The 12,188-nt window shown below is 52.1% G+C and overlaps 1 protein-coding gene across 1 annotated transcript; it reads left to right on the forward strand.

Moving 5' to 3' along the window:
- The first annotated feature begins 1,976 nt into the window (after window positions 1-1,976).
- Window positions 1,977-5,352, forward strand: LOC130837943 (phospholipase A2 inhibitor and Ly6/PLAUR domain-containing protein-like). Its single transcript, XM_057710659.1, has 5 exons — window positions 1,977-2,046; window positions 3,119-3,235; window positions 4,482-4,634; window positions 4,871-5,014; window positions 5,207-5,352. The coding sequence occupies exons 1-5, from the start codon at window positions 1,977-1,979 to the stop codon at window positions 5,350-5,352; spliced, it is 630 nt and encodes a 209-aa protein (XP_057566642.1).
- Window positions 5,353-12,188: the final 6,836 nt, after the last annotated feature.

Consider the following 12,188-nt stretch of genomic DNA (forward strand, 5'->3'; position numbering starts at 1 on the left):
AGGTCTCAGCCCGGATGGAATCTGATCTTTGCATTAACACAGGCATCCACAACATCCCCCAGAAACTCGAGATACATATCAGGGCCTTTCCGGAAAGTAACTCACGACAGCCTCTTCTTGAAAGCCAAATATTTTACGTGTATCACAGTCAATTACAATCCCTCTAGGCAACTTTAAACACCTGGTGACCTCTGTCCTCATAAGCCCTGACTCTCTCCCCCAACACTCAGTTTGACTGGCATGTGTGTATCGAATTGCAGGTCCTAAGGCTCCAAATAAAGCTCTAGTTTCTTTGCAGCCGCAATACTGATTATTGCTCAACACCTTTCAGACTCCAAAAGTTCTCGCAGCGCCCCTCATGACTTCCGTTACGTCTCGCAACCCACCCCCCCACCCCCCCCATGCCAGCCCCTCACCGAGTCCTGGCTCCTGCAGGACGCCACATGGCGGAGGCGGATCTCCGGCATGTCACCGTCATGGACGTCGCAAGACCAAGAAGATACGGGAGTCTGAGTTCAAGGCGCACACAGGGGTGTGCCCCATGCGGGCAACAGCGCGCAAATGCACGAGGCTTGGGCCTTTCAAACTGCAGCGTGCTGCAGGTCACGTAAACACTGCGCAAGCCCAGGGCATCTCTCTGGCAAAAGGCCAGCAGCTCTGCGTTGCCTAGCAACGAGCTTTCCTGTCTCCTACCCGCCAAACCACTCTTGGGCCCCTCCTCCCAGTGACTTGCCCACTAGGCTTTCTGGGCGCAAAGCAAAAGGGGCGCTTCCAGGATTGGTCCCCAGAAGAAATTCGCCACCCTCACTCCCCAGCTGAAGCCTGGAAAGCAAGAGGCCAGCAAACCTGAGTGCATATTTGTAGGGAGCCTGGAGCCTATCGCAACAGGCTCTCCTGCACTGCTTACTGGCTACCGTCCCCATGCCCCCCCACCCCCAACGCCCCAGCCACACACACACACACACACACACACACACACACACACACACACACAATGTCTGATCTCTCATGCTTATGCCTAAGGCGGAGAGAGTGGGTAAAGAAATAAATAAAACACAATGGCGACTTCCCTGGACCTCCACTGGTTTAGGACTTTGCCTTCCAGAGCAGGGGCTGCGGGTTTCATCCCTGGTCATGAAGCTAAGATCCCACATGCCTCAGGGCCAAAATACCAAAACATAGAAAACAAAACCAATATTGTAACAAAGTCAATAAAGACTTTAAAAAAAGTGATCCACAGCAAAAATAAATCTTAAAAAAACAACAAAACCCACAATGCATGTGCCAAAACCAGACACACATACCCAAGTTTCAGTGCTTCCAACCACGCCTCAGGTTTGCAATGTGACCTGTGGGCACCTGTCTCGTGCCATGCCCATCGCTGCCCTATTACAAACACCCCTCTCTTCAGTCCCTGAGAACCCAGAAGTGCCTCTTGGGGTGGGGTCGGAGCTGGACACAGCCCACACACAGAAAAGAGAGTAGGAGCCAAGCATGCCCCCACAGAACAAGCCTGGCCACGCTGGGCCCTACCAGCTAGGGCCCCACCCATGCCGGGCACCCCTCGGGAAGAGTGGGAAGGGTATCTCAGTCCCAGCAGGTGCTCTACCCTACAGGGAATTTAAAGACCTGATTCTGATCTTGGGCTTCAGGCCAGAAAATATAACGGGGCAGGGGGGTAGGAAGTGGTGGGAACGTGAGAAAATGGGCAAGTCACCTTCTGGCTCCTGATGGAAGAGAGGGCTGGAGACCCAGACTCCTCAAGTCCCCATGGAAGAGGGGGCTGGGCTCAAGAGGCCCATGTCCCTTGCAGATTCTGGTTCTGCCTCCCCAACCCACAGCTGCAGACACCTGCCCCAGATCTGACATCACTTCTTTCTCACCCTAAGGGTAAGGTGGGGCCAGACCCGCCCCTCCTCAGCTTCCTATAAGAAGAGCTGGGGACCTGGGACTGCAGAGTCACTCGCTCATCCATCATGAGGAGTTGCATGAAACCCCAGACCTTCCTGCTGGCCTCCGCGCTGCTCTGCACCCTCCTGGGTCTAGGTAAGGAACGAGGGGCCTGGGCTCCTGGGACCCTCAGAGCATTCAGCAAGATCCTCCAGCGGGGAGGGGGAAAGAGGAGGTGTCCTGGGAATTCAGGTTCATGGGGAAGGCAGAGGCTAAAGGAGAGAAGGCCTGGGGCCGCAAGGGAAGAATACATAGCTCAAAATCTTGTGTGTGAATGAATCCCAGATAAAGGAGCGGTTTCATGGGCTCTGTGTCCTCTCTCCCCAAGGAATGGTCTTAAAATAAGACACCTGGGCCAGTGTTCAAGATTCTGTGCTTCCACTACCGGGGGTATGCCTTCAATCCCTGGTGGGGGAAATAAGATCCTGCATGCCAAGCAGCGTGGCCAAAACAAAACAAAAACTGAATTGTGGGAAATCAGAGGAGGGTATGATTAGAAAGGGAAATCTTTTAAAAAACAACTGAGGGGCAGGGGAGATTTCCTTTCTCCCAGGACTCTAGGGAGTTCGGATCCCCGGTGTCCTCCAACCTTTGATGCAGGAGTTCAGGCCAGACCCACTTTCCCCAGGACCCAGTTGCCTCCTGTCTCAGGACCAAGGAGTCCATGACCTTGCCCTCCTGGTCCTCGCTCTCCCTTCTTGACCTGGGATGCTGATCCCAGCCTCAGGTCCCCCTGCCTGGGCTCCTACTGTCTGTGAGACCTACGCCTGGGACCTACAAGGAAGAGGGTTCCAGTCCGAGAACCAGCTGGACCTGAAGCTTCACAGAAGTCCATGGAAACCTACACCAGGCCCCCTCCCTGTCCCCAAGCTTTCTCAGAGGACCCTAGTGTCCAAAGTCCCTAGCCTTGTAATTAGGTAAAGTTGCTCCCTGGTGGAGTGGCTTCCCAACCCTGAAGACACAGTATCCCTACTGGAGGAGCTTCGGACAGTTCCCGTGACTGCGGTCAATGCCCCAGCCAAGAACACTCAGGGGGACACCCGTCCCTCCTCCCCCAGATACATACCCCCACCCTACACCCCATCACTGCCCATCCCACCCTGGGCTTGGAAGTCTTGGTCTGCAGACCACAGCACCCTTGACTAGAGCCCCGCTCTCTGCACTGCAGGATACCCACTAAGCTGTGAGGTGTGTACAGGCTCCGGACTCACGTGCAGTGGAAATGTGCAGACGTGCGACCCTGACCAGGACTCCTGCGTGGTCACCGTGGCTGAGACCAGCAGAAGTAAGAGGGCCGGGAGTGTTGTCAGATCTGGGGAGGGCGGTGTGCCTTCAGGGTACCAGATACCACCGTGGGTTGGGAGGAACCTTCAAGTGGTGAGGGGGCAGGAAAGAGGGACGTCTCGAGGTGAATGCAGGGAAGAGAATCCGAGGGAACGACAGAAACAACTGGTCTCCTGGATTTCTGAAAATGGGATTCCAAAGAGGCAATGGGGGGCAGGGAGGGGCAGATATAGAAACTTCCTTAGGCAGGAGGGGATTGGGAAAGGAACACACAGGGTTGGGGTGGGGGAGACCAGAGAGAAATAGCCAGAGGCGGAAATCTAATATGCCAGGGGCTGGGGGAGGCGGGTGTAGAGGAGAAGGAAGAGAATGGAGTGGGCTGCAAGGAGTGGGATCAGGTTGACCATTTGGGGAGGGAGGGATCCCTCAGGGATGTGGGCTGGAAGAGACCATAGCTGACAGGAGGTAGAGACGTGATATTTGGGTAGAGGGAGAGATAGAAATGGACAGAAAGGACAGGGAAGATATGGAGCAAATCATCGCAGAGAAATGGAGATGGGCCACTGGGGAGACACATGAGTACATGAGGAAGGAGCGGCAGGACTTAAAATGGAAGGGACGGTCGCAGACCTGAGGGAGGATGGGGGAGAAGGGGGGCAAAGGAAGAAACCACTGCTGGGGGGGGGGTGTTCATTGAAAGCTGAAATAGACCCAGACACCCTTAGGTAAAGGAAGATGGTGGGGCGCAGAGCAGCTGATGAATGAAGGATGTGACAGGAGGTGAGGCCCAGGTTGAGTGCAGGAAGGAACCACCCCGACTGGAGGGGGTGTGTGAGGAAGTTGGGATAGAAGATTGCACGCTGTCCCACTCACCTAGCAAGGGTTGGCGGGTGGGGGAAGGTCGTGAAAGCCTTGAAGAGACCACCCGGGCTTACACAGGAGGGAGATGGGACCCCGCAGCAGTGGGAGGAAGCGGTGAACACACACCCTTCTGTGGGGTGAAGAGGGGAAACCCTAGGGTTGGAAGAGACCTCCATACGGTGGGGAGGAGGAAGGCTGTGGCTGGGACAGACCTAATAAACCATCCACACCATGTTCCAGGCAGATAAGGGGGTCTGAATCTGAGGGGCTGGAAGAGACCTCCCTAGACAGCAGCGGGCTGGGGCAGCTGTAACGTTGGGAGAGACCCAGGAGCTGGGGTCCAGGCCAGGGGCCCTGAGCCCTCCCCGCATCGTGCCATCCTGCAGAGGGACACCGGTCGGTGAACACCTACAAGGGGTGCACGAAGTCCAGCGCCTGCAGCTCGGAATTCCTCTCCATCACCATGGACCCTGAGAACTACGCGGTGTCCAACACACGCTGCTGCCAGGGCGACGCCTGCAACCGCGATCCCGTGCCCGGTGAGTGCCCGCTCAGCCCCACATCCAGAGTCCCTTCCTGCCTGGGCCCAGAGCCTGCTGTGAGCTCCCGCCACTGACCCGGGTGGTAACACTGCTCAAGCATCTTCCTTGCTCTAAGCCCCAGTTTCCTCGCCTCTGAAACGCAGTGTCCATTAGCTGCTGCTGTCCTCTGGGTCGTTGTGAGGTTGGGAAGGGGTTATGCTCCCTTATACCTTACACTCCACCCTCCTCTCCAGCTCCCCAGAACAATCGGACAGAGAATGGCCTCCAGTGCCCTACCTGCATCGCCCACTTCAAGGAAACATGCTCTTCGACTCAGCAAGTGCCCTGTGTTGGCAAGGAGAGCCACTGTGCTGCATTCACTGGCAAAGTGCAGACGGGTGAGCGGCACCTGGATTTCTGGAGGAGGGGACAGGGAGGCTCCCAGAAACGGAGGCTCATACTTCCAGCTTCTAGGGGAGAGAGTGGCTCCAGAGAACTGCGTGAGGAGGTGGCAGGGGGATGACCCCTGGCTCATGAGGAGGGAGGGCTTGAGGTGCTGACTGGACCCTGCCATCCCTCTCCCCCCACAGGTATCATATTTGCTACTCAGGGCTGTGCTACAGAGAATGCCTGCCACACCAAGCCTGGGACCCTGGTGCCCTCAGCCTCTCGTATCTACACCATCACCCGGGCTAACTGTCCTCCAGACTCCCAGCCTTCTGGCAAGGCAAAGTAAAGAACTGAGGCTTAAGTGCCGTTTGGTCTCCATTTCTTCTCAGCTACAGCTTCCCATCTGCCAATATATTAAACAAGTGAACAGAGCAAGCCTGAGTCCTTGTGATGTGATGCATTTCGGGGAGGGGGACTCAAAAGGAGGGCTCTCAACCCTTGGGAACCCCCTCTTTGGATGCGAGAGAGGGAAGACTCTACCTGTTGTTGAGGGATTACGCCCTGTCGGGTCCCCCTGCTAAGTGTTTTCCATGCGGTACCTGATTTCATAATCACAAGTCCATGAAATCCAAAGTATTCTCCCCATTTTACAGAGGAAAATAACTGAGGCACAGATTGTGGTGTCACTTGCCTTGGGTCAAAGAGCTAGGGAGGGGCAGACTCCAGAGTCCATGCTCACCTCTCCTGGTTCATCTCTCCCTCTTTTTGCCTCAGTTTCCATGTTTGTAAAATGTGGATGTTAACAGTTGTAACTGCAGAGGACTGTCTGAAGCGTCAAAGAAAATAACACTAAAACAGCACTTAGGGCAGTGCCTAGCACCTTAAAGACAGCCTTGGTTCTGGGACAATGTGTCTGGCCAAATAGTTATCATCCTAATAGCTGCCACTTCCTGAGTGGCCATGAGTTGGCAAGGTGCTCGACCCTGGCATCAATCAGGACAGACTCGATTACGCTACAGTAACCATCAAGTCCCTAATCTCCGTGGTTAAAAGCAACGGAGTTGTCGTAGACAATTCATGCTGTAGGAATGCTCGTATAACAAACCATCCCCAAGCTGAGACTTGGAACAATGATCCTCCTCCTTTCCAAGGGTCTGCAGGTGGCCGGGGCGGCTCTGCTTCCGGCTGTGCTTTGGTGGGTTTGACTCCAGTGTGGGAGGGGGGTTCCCGTCCTCCATGGGGTTCCACACTCTTCTGGGATCCGTGGCTCCCTGGCTAATGTCCTTCTCATGGCTCATCACAGGGGCACAGAAACCAGGTGCACCAAGGGCCCCTGCCGAGGTCGTGGGCGCTCATGTCCTGCAGAGTAAGGTAGATGATATGGTCAAAGCCAACATCAGTGGACCAGGCACGTCTACACCCCCTGCATCGGGAGGGACAGGAGTGGTAGTTCCTACAGAAGTACCCATTCAGGAAAGGCTGATTTATCCTTCACCTTCCATGTCTAGCACCGTCCACAGGGCGTTCTGCTCGTCAGAATCGTGGAGCAGTCGCCAACTTGAACAGTGCTGGTCTCTGTGCACAGCAGAGAGCCCAGGGCCGTTTCACATGGGTGATGAAATGCTGCCACCCAGAAGGGACTCACACAACTCACCAGCTGGAGCTGGTCACATGGCCCTACGAAACCCCACGGGGAGGGGAGGAGGTACTGCCTTTGGGTCCCCGATTGCCCCACAACTACCCCACCCCACCAGACACATTTCATAACCAGCACGCATGGCCACCATGATGTCTTAGGGGCTGTTTTTCATTTTGGCTTCACGATTACTCCATGGGATAGGTGCTATTATTCTCATCCCTGTTTTCAGAAGAATCTGAGGCCCTGAGAAGGAATGTCACATTGGCAGTCATGCAGCTAAAAAGTGTCAGAGCTTAAGATTTCAATCATTGAGTCACATTGAGGGAGAGAAAGAGACCACATCACAGAGAGAGGGGACAAGCCTGTATCAGTTACCCTTTGCCACATACCAAGTCCTTCCAAGCCTCACTTGCTTAAAATAATTGCCTTGTATTTAACGCATTCTATGGGTTGGCAATTTGGTCTGAGTTCAGCTCGGTGATGGTTTTGTTGGTCTCTGCGGGATTCAGCTGCTGGTCAGCTAGTCGCTTCCCTTTCAGAAGGTTGGGTGTCAGGGCTGACCGGGTCATATGTCTCTGATCACCCAGGAAGTTAGCCTGGACTTCTTGTTTTTCTTGTTTTCTTTATTTTTTTTCCTTCTTTTTGCCACACTTTGGGGCTTCAGGGATCTTAGTTCCCCAACCAGGGGTTGAACCCTGGGCCTGGCAGTGGCAGCGCTGAGTCTTAACCACAGCACCAGCCAGGAATTCCCCAGCCTGCACTTCTTGGTGTGGTGGTGGTGGCAGGGGCAGGGTCCCCAGGGAAGCAAGAGAGGAAGTCCCAACACATTGGCACGTGTCAAGCCTCTCCCCATCATGTTTGCAGCTGTCCCAGTGGCCAGAGGTCCTCCGTCCACCTCTTGAGTCAGAATGAGAAGCGACAATCCAAGGGCAGGCCTGCACAGACGCTGAACAGATGGGGGGCATGAATGGGCCACGCTGGTTCCAGGGCCAAGATGTGTCTCATCACAGCCCCAGGGCTAGACAGTTACTAGGCCACCCCACCATCCAGGGTGGAAAAACTCAGATGAAGTCCTTGCAATCCAGCCCAAGGCATTCTATCCTGCACAGACCCCCACGGTCTCTCCTCTCTGGGGACCCAGGAGTCCCTACCCTTCGACCCCTCTTCCCTCAGACCTGGGAGCCTACGCTTCCAGCTCTAGTCAACATCCAAAGCACCTTCTTTCCCTCTGTGAACCCCCAAGGAACACACACACACAATGGAATTTCTACTTTTTTATTCACTGCTCCAAACAGCACCGCGAGCCAACCCACCCTTGATTCACCTGTCTCCATGGTTCCCCACCTCAATGGACACAAGTCTCTCTGTCAATGTCCAGACAAGCAGGAAACTCAGCTAAGGCTAGGCGTGTGCACCTCTTCTGCCTCTGGCGATGGCAACGCCAACATTCACCATCCATTTCCTTGAATGTCTGCCCTCGAGGGCCTTCCAGCCTGCAGGTGCACAGGAACACACCCTGATGGCAGCCAGCGATCTGTCCACAAGGGAGTCTCAGTCATTTCTGCTTGGATGCCGCCAGAGACAGATGCCTCAGGAGCAACGTGCTGCCTGCACAAAGCCTAAAATTCAATCCCTTTCAAAGTCATGATTTAAAAGGCAACCACCCCTAGGCCTTTCTCACCTTCTGAGTTGGCCTACACTCTGTCTGTGGAGTGTGTTTCTCTCTAAAATAAATCCCTAAATACACTTCTTACCTATCACTTTGTCTCTCACTGAATTCTTTCTGTGGTGAGACATCAAGAACCTGGGCTTCTACCGAACGCAATTTACACATTCAATGCAATCCCGATCAAATGACCAATGGCATTTTTCACAGAACTAGAACAAGACATTTTACGATTTGTATGGAAACACAAAAGACCCCAAAAAGCCAAAGCAATCTTGAGAAGGAAAGACAGAGTTGGTGGAATCAGGCTTCCCGACTTCAAGCTATACTGCAAGGCTACAGTGATCAAGACAGTATGGTCCTGGCACAACAATAGAAATATAGATCAATGGAACAGGTTAGAAAGCCCAGAGATAAACTTCGGTCAACTAATCTATGACAAAGGAAGCAAGGACATACAATGGAGAAAAGGTAGCCTCTTCAATAAGTGGTGCTGGGAAAACTGGACAGCTACATGCAAAAGAATGAAATTAGAATTCCTAACACCATCCACAAAAATAAACTCCAAATGGATTAAAGACCTAAATGTAAGGCCAGACACTATAAAACTCCTGGAGGAAAACATAGGAAGAACACTCTTCGACATAAATAACAGCAAGATCTTTTCTCATCCACCCCCTAGAATAATGGAAATAAAAACAAAAATAAATAAGTGGCACCTAATGACACTTCAAAGCTTCTGCACAGCAAAGGAAACTATAAGCAAGACAAAAAGACAACCCTCAGAATGGGAAAAAAAATTCCCAAAGGAATCAACAGACAAAGGACTAATCTCCAAAATATTTAAACAGTTTATCCAGCTCAATATCACAAAAACAAACAACCCAATCCAAAAATGGGCAGAAGACCTAAATAGGCATTGCTCCAAAGAAGACATACAGATGGTCAAGAGGCACAGGAAAAGCTGCTCAACATCACTAATTATTAGAGAAATGCAAATCAAAATGACAATGAGGTATCACCTCACACCAGTCAGAATGGGCATCATCAGAAAATCGACAAACAGTAAATGCTGGAGAGGGTGTAGAGAAAAAGGAACGCTCTTACATTGCTGGTGGGAATGTAAATTGATACAGCCGCTATGGAAAACAGTATGGAGGTTCCGTGCAAAACTAAAAATAGAATTACCATATGACCCATCAATCCCACTACTGGGCATATACCACAGAACACCATCATTCAAAAAGACACATGCCCTCCAATGTTCACTGCAGCACTGTTGACAATAGCCAGGACGTGGTAGCAACCTAAATGTCCATCAACAGATGAATGGATAAAGAAGATGTGGTACATACATACAATGGAATATTACTCAGCTGTAGAAAGCACTGAAACTGGGACATTTCTAGAGACAGGGATGGACCTAGAGACTGTCGTACAGAGTGAAGTGAGTCAGAAAGAGAAAAACAAATATTGTATATTAACACATATACGTGGACTATAGAGAAAAGGTACAGATCAACCGGTTTGCAAGGCAGAAATAGAGACACAGATGTAGAGAACAAACATATGGACACCAAGTGGGGAAAGCGGGGAGGGCTGGGGTGGGGGGATGAATTGGGAGATTGGGATACCAAATTGTACACTCTAAATATATGCAGTTTATTGTAAAAAAAAAAAAAATAAAAAGTTAAAAAAAACAAAAAAGAACCTGAGCTTCATTAAGCCCGAACACCAGGTGTGTGATCTCTGTTGGAAGATCACCGGTTTTGGCCAGGTTTGAGTCCCGGTCTCATGGGTTTAAGTCCCAATCTGGGTATTGGCTAGGTTTCAGTCCTGGCACGTGAGCTCAAGTCCAAAAGTGAGGTGCATGGTTTCACCTGGCGACCACGAAGTGGACAGTGATAAGGTAAGAAAATATTGAGTTAGGTTTTGGTCCTAAAAGGCTCGTGGGACGCCGTGAGCCAGGTATACTGGGGAGGACACTCTGCCGATGTCTGCTCACTTTTGAACAGCGGGTCAACCCTGTATGCTTATACACATCCAGGAGCAGGGCCAGGACAAAACTGTTACTTGACTGCGTTTTTTCTCCGACATTCCTGCACCCTTGCTCATTCCTGCTCTCTTTCTTTCTTTCTTCTGTAAGGTGCACCTTTCATTGCTTTCACTCCCCTCCCTCTGACTCTCAGAGGTGCTGCCCTTGATTCCCAGCCTATAGCTGGACCACCTCCCGCTCATCGTCAACCCCGCTGGGGACGTCTTCTGTGCGGTTTCTCTGCCATGACTTTTTGGGCACTAACATCAGCTTGGGAGACGGCCTGGCAAGGGACAGCATCTACAATCGTGACGTGCAAATCTGGACCACACTGCACGCTGGACTGTGACTTACGAGGGGCACTGTGGCTAGCACGGAGGTTGGAGGAATCATCTCAGGTGCGGGTCTGCAATGGGTCAGGGGGCATCCGTCCCAACCAGCACCCCTCTGGGCCACATCCTCCAGGGCTGGGAACGATCCAGACAACGGGGAGTAAAAAGAAAAACACTCATTAGGCTAAGTCATCAGCTTTGGCCACATTGTGAGTTAGGAAGCCAAGAAAAGTGCCCACTAGCCAGGTTCCGGAGCTCTGATACTATACTGCAGTTAGAGTTATATTGTAGCAGGAAATTTAAACGGAGTGAGCTTCCATATGTTCACATGTTCATGGCCCTGTATTTAGACAATGAGACCCAAAAGGAATTTAAGGCGTGTGTAGCTCGGAGGGAAAATTCTAATATAGACACAGAAGACATTTTAACCCATCTACCCTACTGGGCCATTCGAAGGTCAAAGCCTCCACAAGGAGGGGCCGCTGCTCCACCAGGACCACTGGGAGGAGCCACTTCCCAGGGTCGGGGCGGGGGGCGGGGGTCACCATACCAGCAGCAGATCTGGCTGAGACAAGGACCACCCCACATGCAGGAGCCCCTCCTCCAGCCAAGGCTATTACCTCAGGGGAAGATACCGCTAGGGAGGGAAACAGGCCCCATCCATATTCAGGAACCTCTTCTCCATACCCTGAGGTACCCAAAGGGCCCATCCTTAGCCCACGGAGCACTCGCAGCAGGATATGTTACCAACCAACTGCCCCTGCCGTTTTGCCTCTGAGAGAAGTTTCTCATAGAAGTCAAGGAACAATAAGAGTCCATGTACCTTTCTCAGTGTCTGATCTAAGTAGGCAGAGGACAGGTTGGGAAGTTTTTCTGAGAATCTTAAACGTATTGCAAAGGGGTTTACCCGACTAGTACGTTCTTTTGATCTGACTGACAGGCCTTCCTATCCCACTGCTGCACCCCTGAGGAAAAGCAGCCTATAATACTGGCGGCCAGAGCCCCACAGGGCCATGCATTGTACCGGGTGGGGAATGACACTGTCCCTGAAGCAAACCCACCGTGGAACTACCGAGTGAATTCTATTGATCTCTAGATGGGACCATATGATGAACTGCTTAACAGAGGGTATGAAGAAACAGTAAAACCTGTTCATTATGAAAAGGTGAGAGAGGTCCAGCAGGCACAGGATGAAAAGCCTGCAGCCTTCCAAAGGAGGCGAGTGGAGGCTTCCAGGAAGTATGCAAACGTGGATCCCTCCTCGCCCAAGGGACAGGCCCTTTTGGCTAAGCCCTTCATAGCCCAGCCGGCCCCAGACATCAGGCCCAACATTCAGAAAGCAACTGCGGGTCCTCAGCCTCCAATGAGGGATTGTCTCCAGCTGCCTTATTCGGTTTTCAATAATAGAGATATGGCTGAAAAGGCTGAACGCACCCAGAGAAATATGCAAAAGGCCCACATGACTGCACTGGCTTTGTCTGCTCAGAGACCACCAACGGGAAGGCTGGCT

Source organism: Hippopotamus amphibius, chromosome 16, assembly GCF_030028045.1.
Source record: "Hippopotamus amphibius kiboko isolate mHipAmp2 chromosome 16, mHipAmp2.hap2, whole genome shotgun sequence".
Taxonomy (NCBI): Eukaryota; Metazoa; Chordata; class Mammalia; order Artiodactyla; family Hippopotamidae; genus Hippopotamus; species Hippopotamus amphibius.

Bases quoted from the DNA above. Each gene is read 5' to 3' on its own strand.
- LOC130837943 (XM_057710659.1), top strand. From the start codon at position 1,977: ATGAGGAGTTGCATGAAACCCCAGACCTTCCTGCTGGCCTCCGCGCTG. The intron at 3,236-4,481 runs GTAAGAGGGCCG...GCCATCCTGCAG, and splicing joins CGTGGCTGAGACCAGCAGAA to AGGGACACCGGTCGGTGAAC. The intron at 4,635-4,870 runs GTGAGTGCCCGC...CCTCCTCTCCAG, and splicing joins CAACCGCGATCCCGTGCCCG to CTCCCCAGAACAATCGGACA.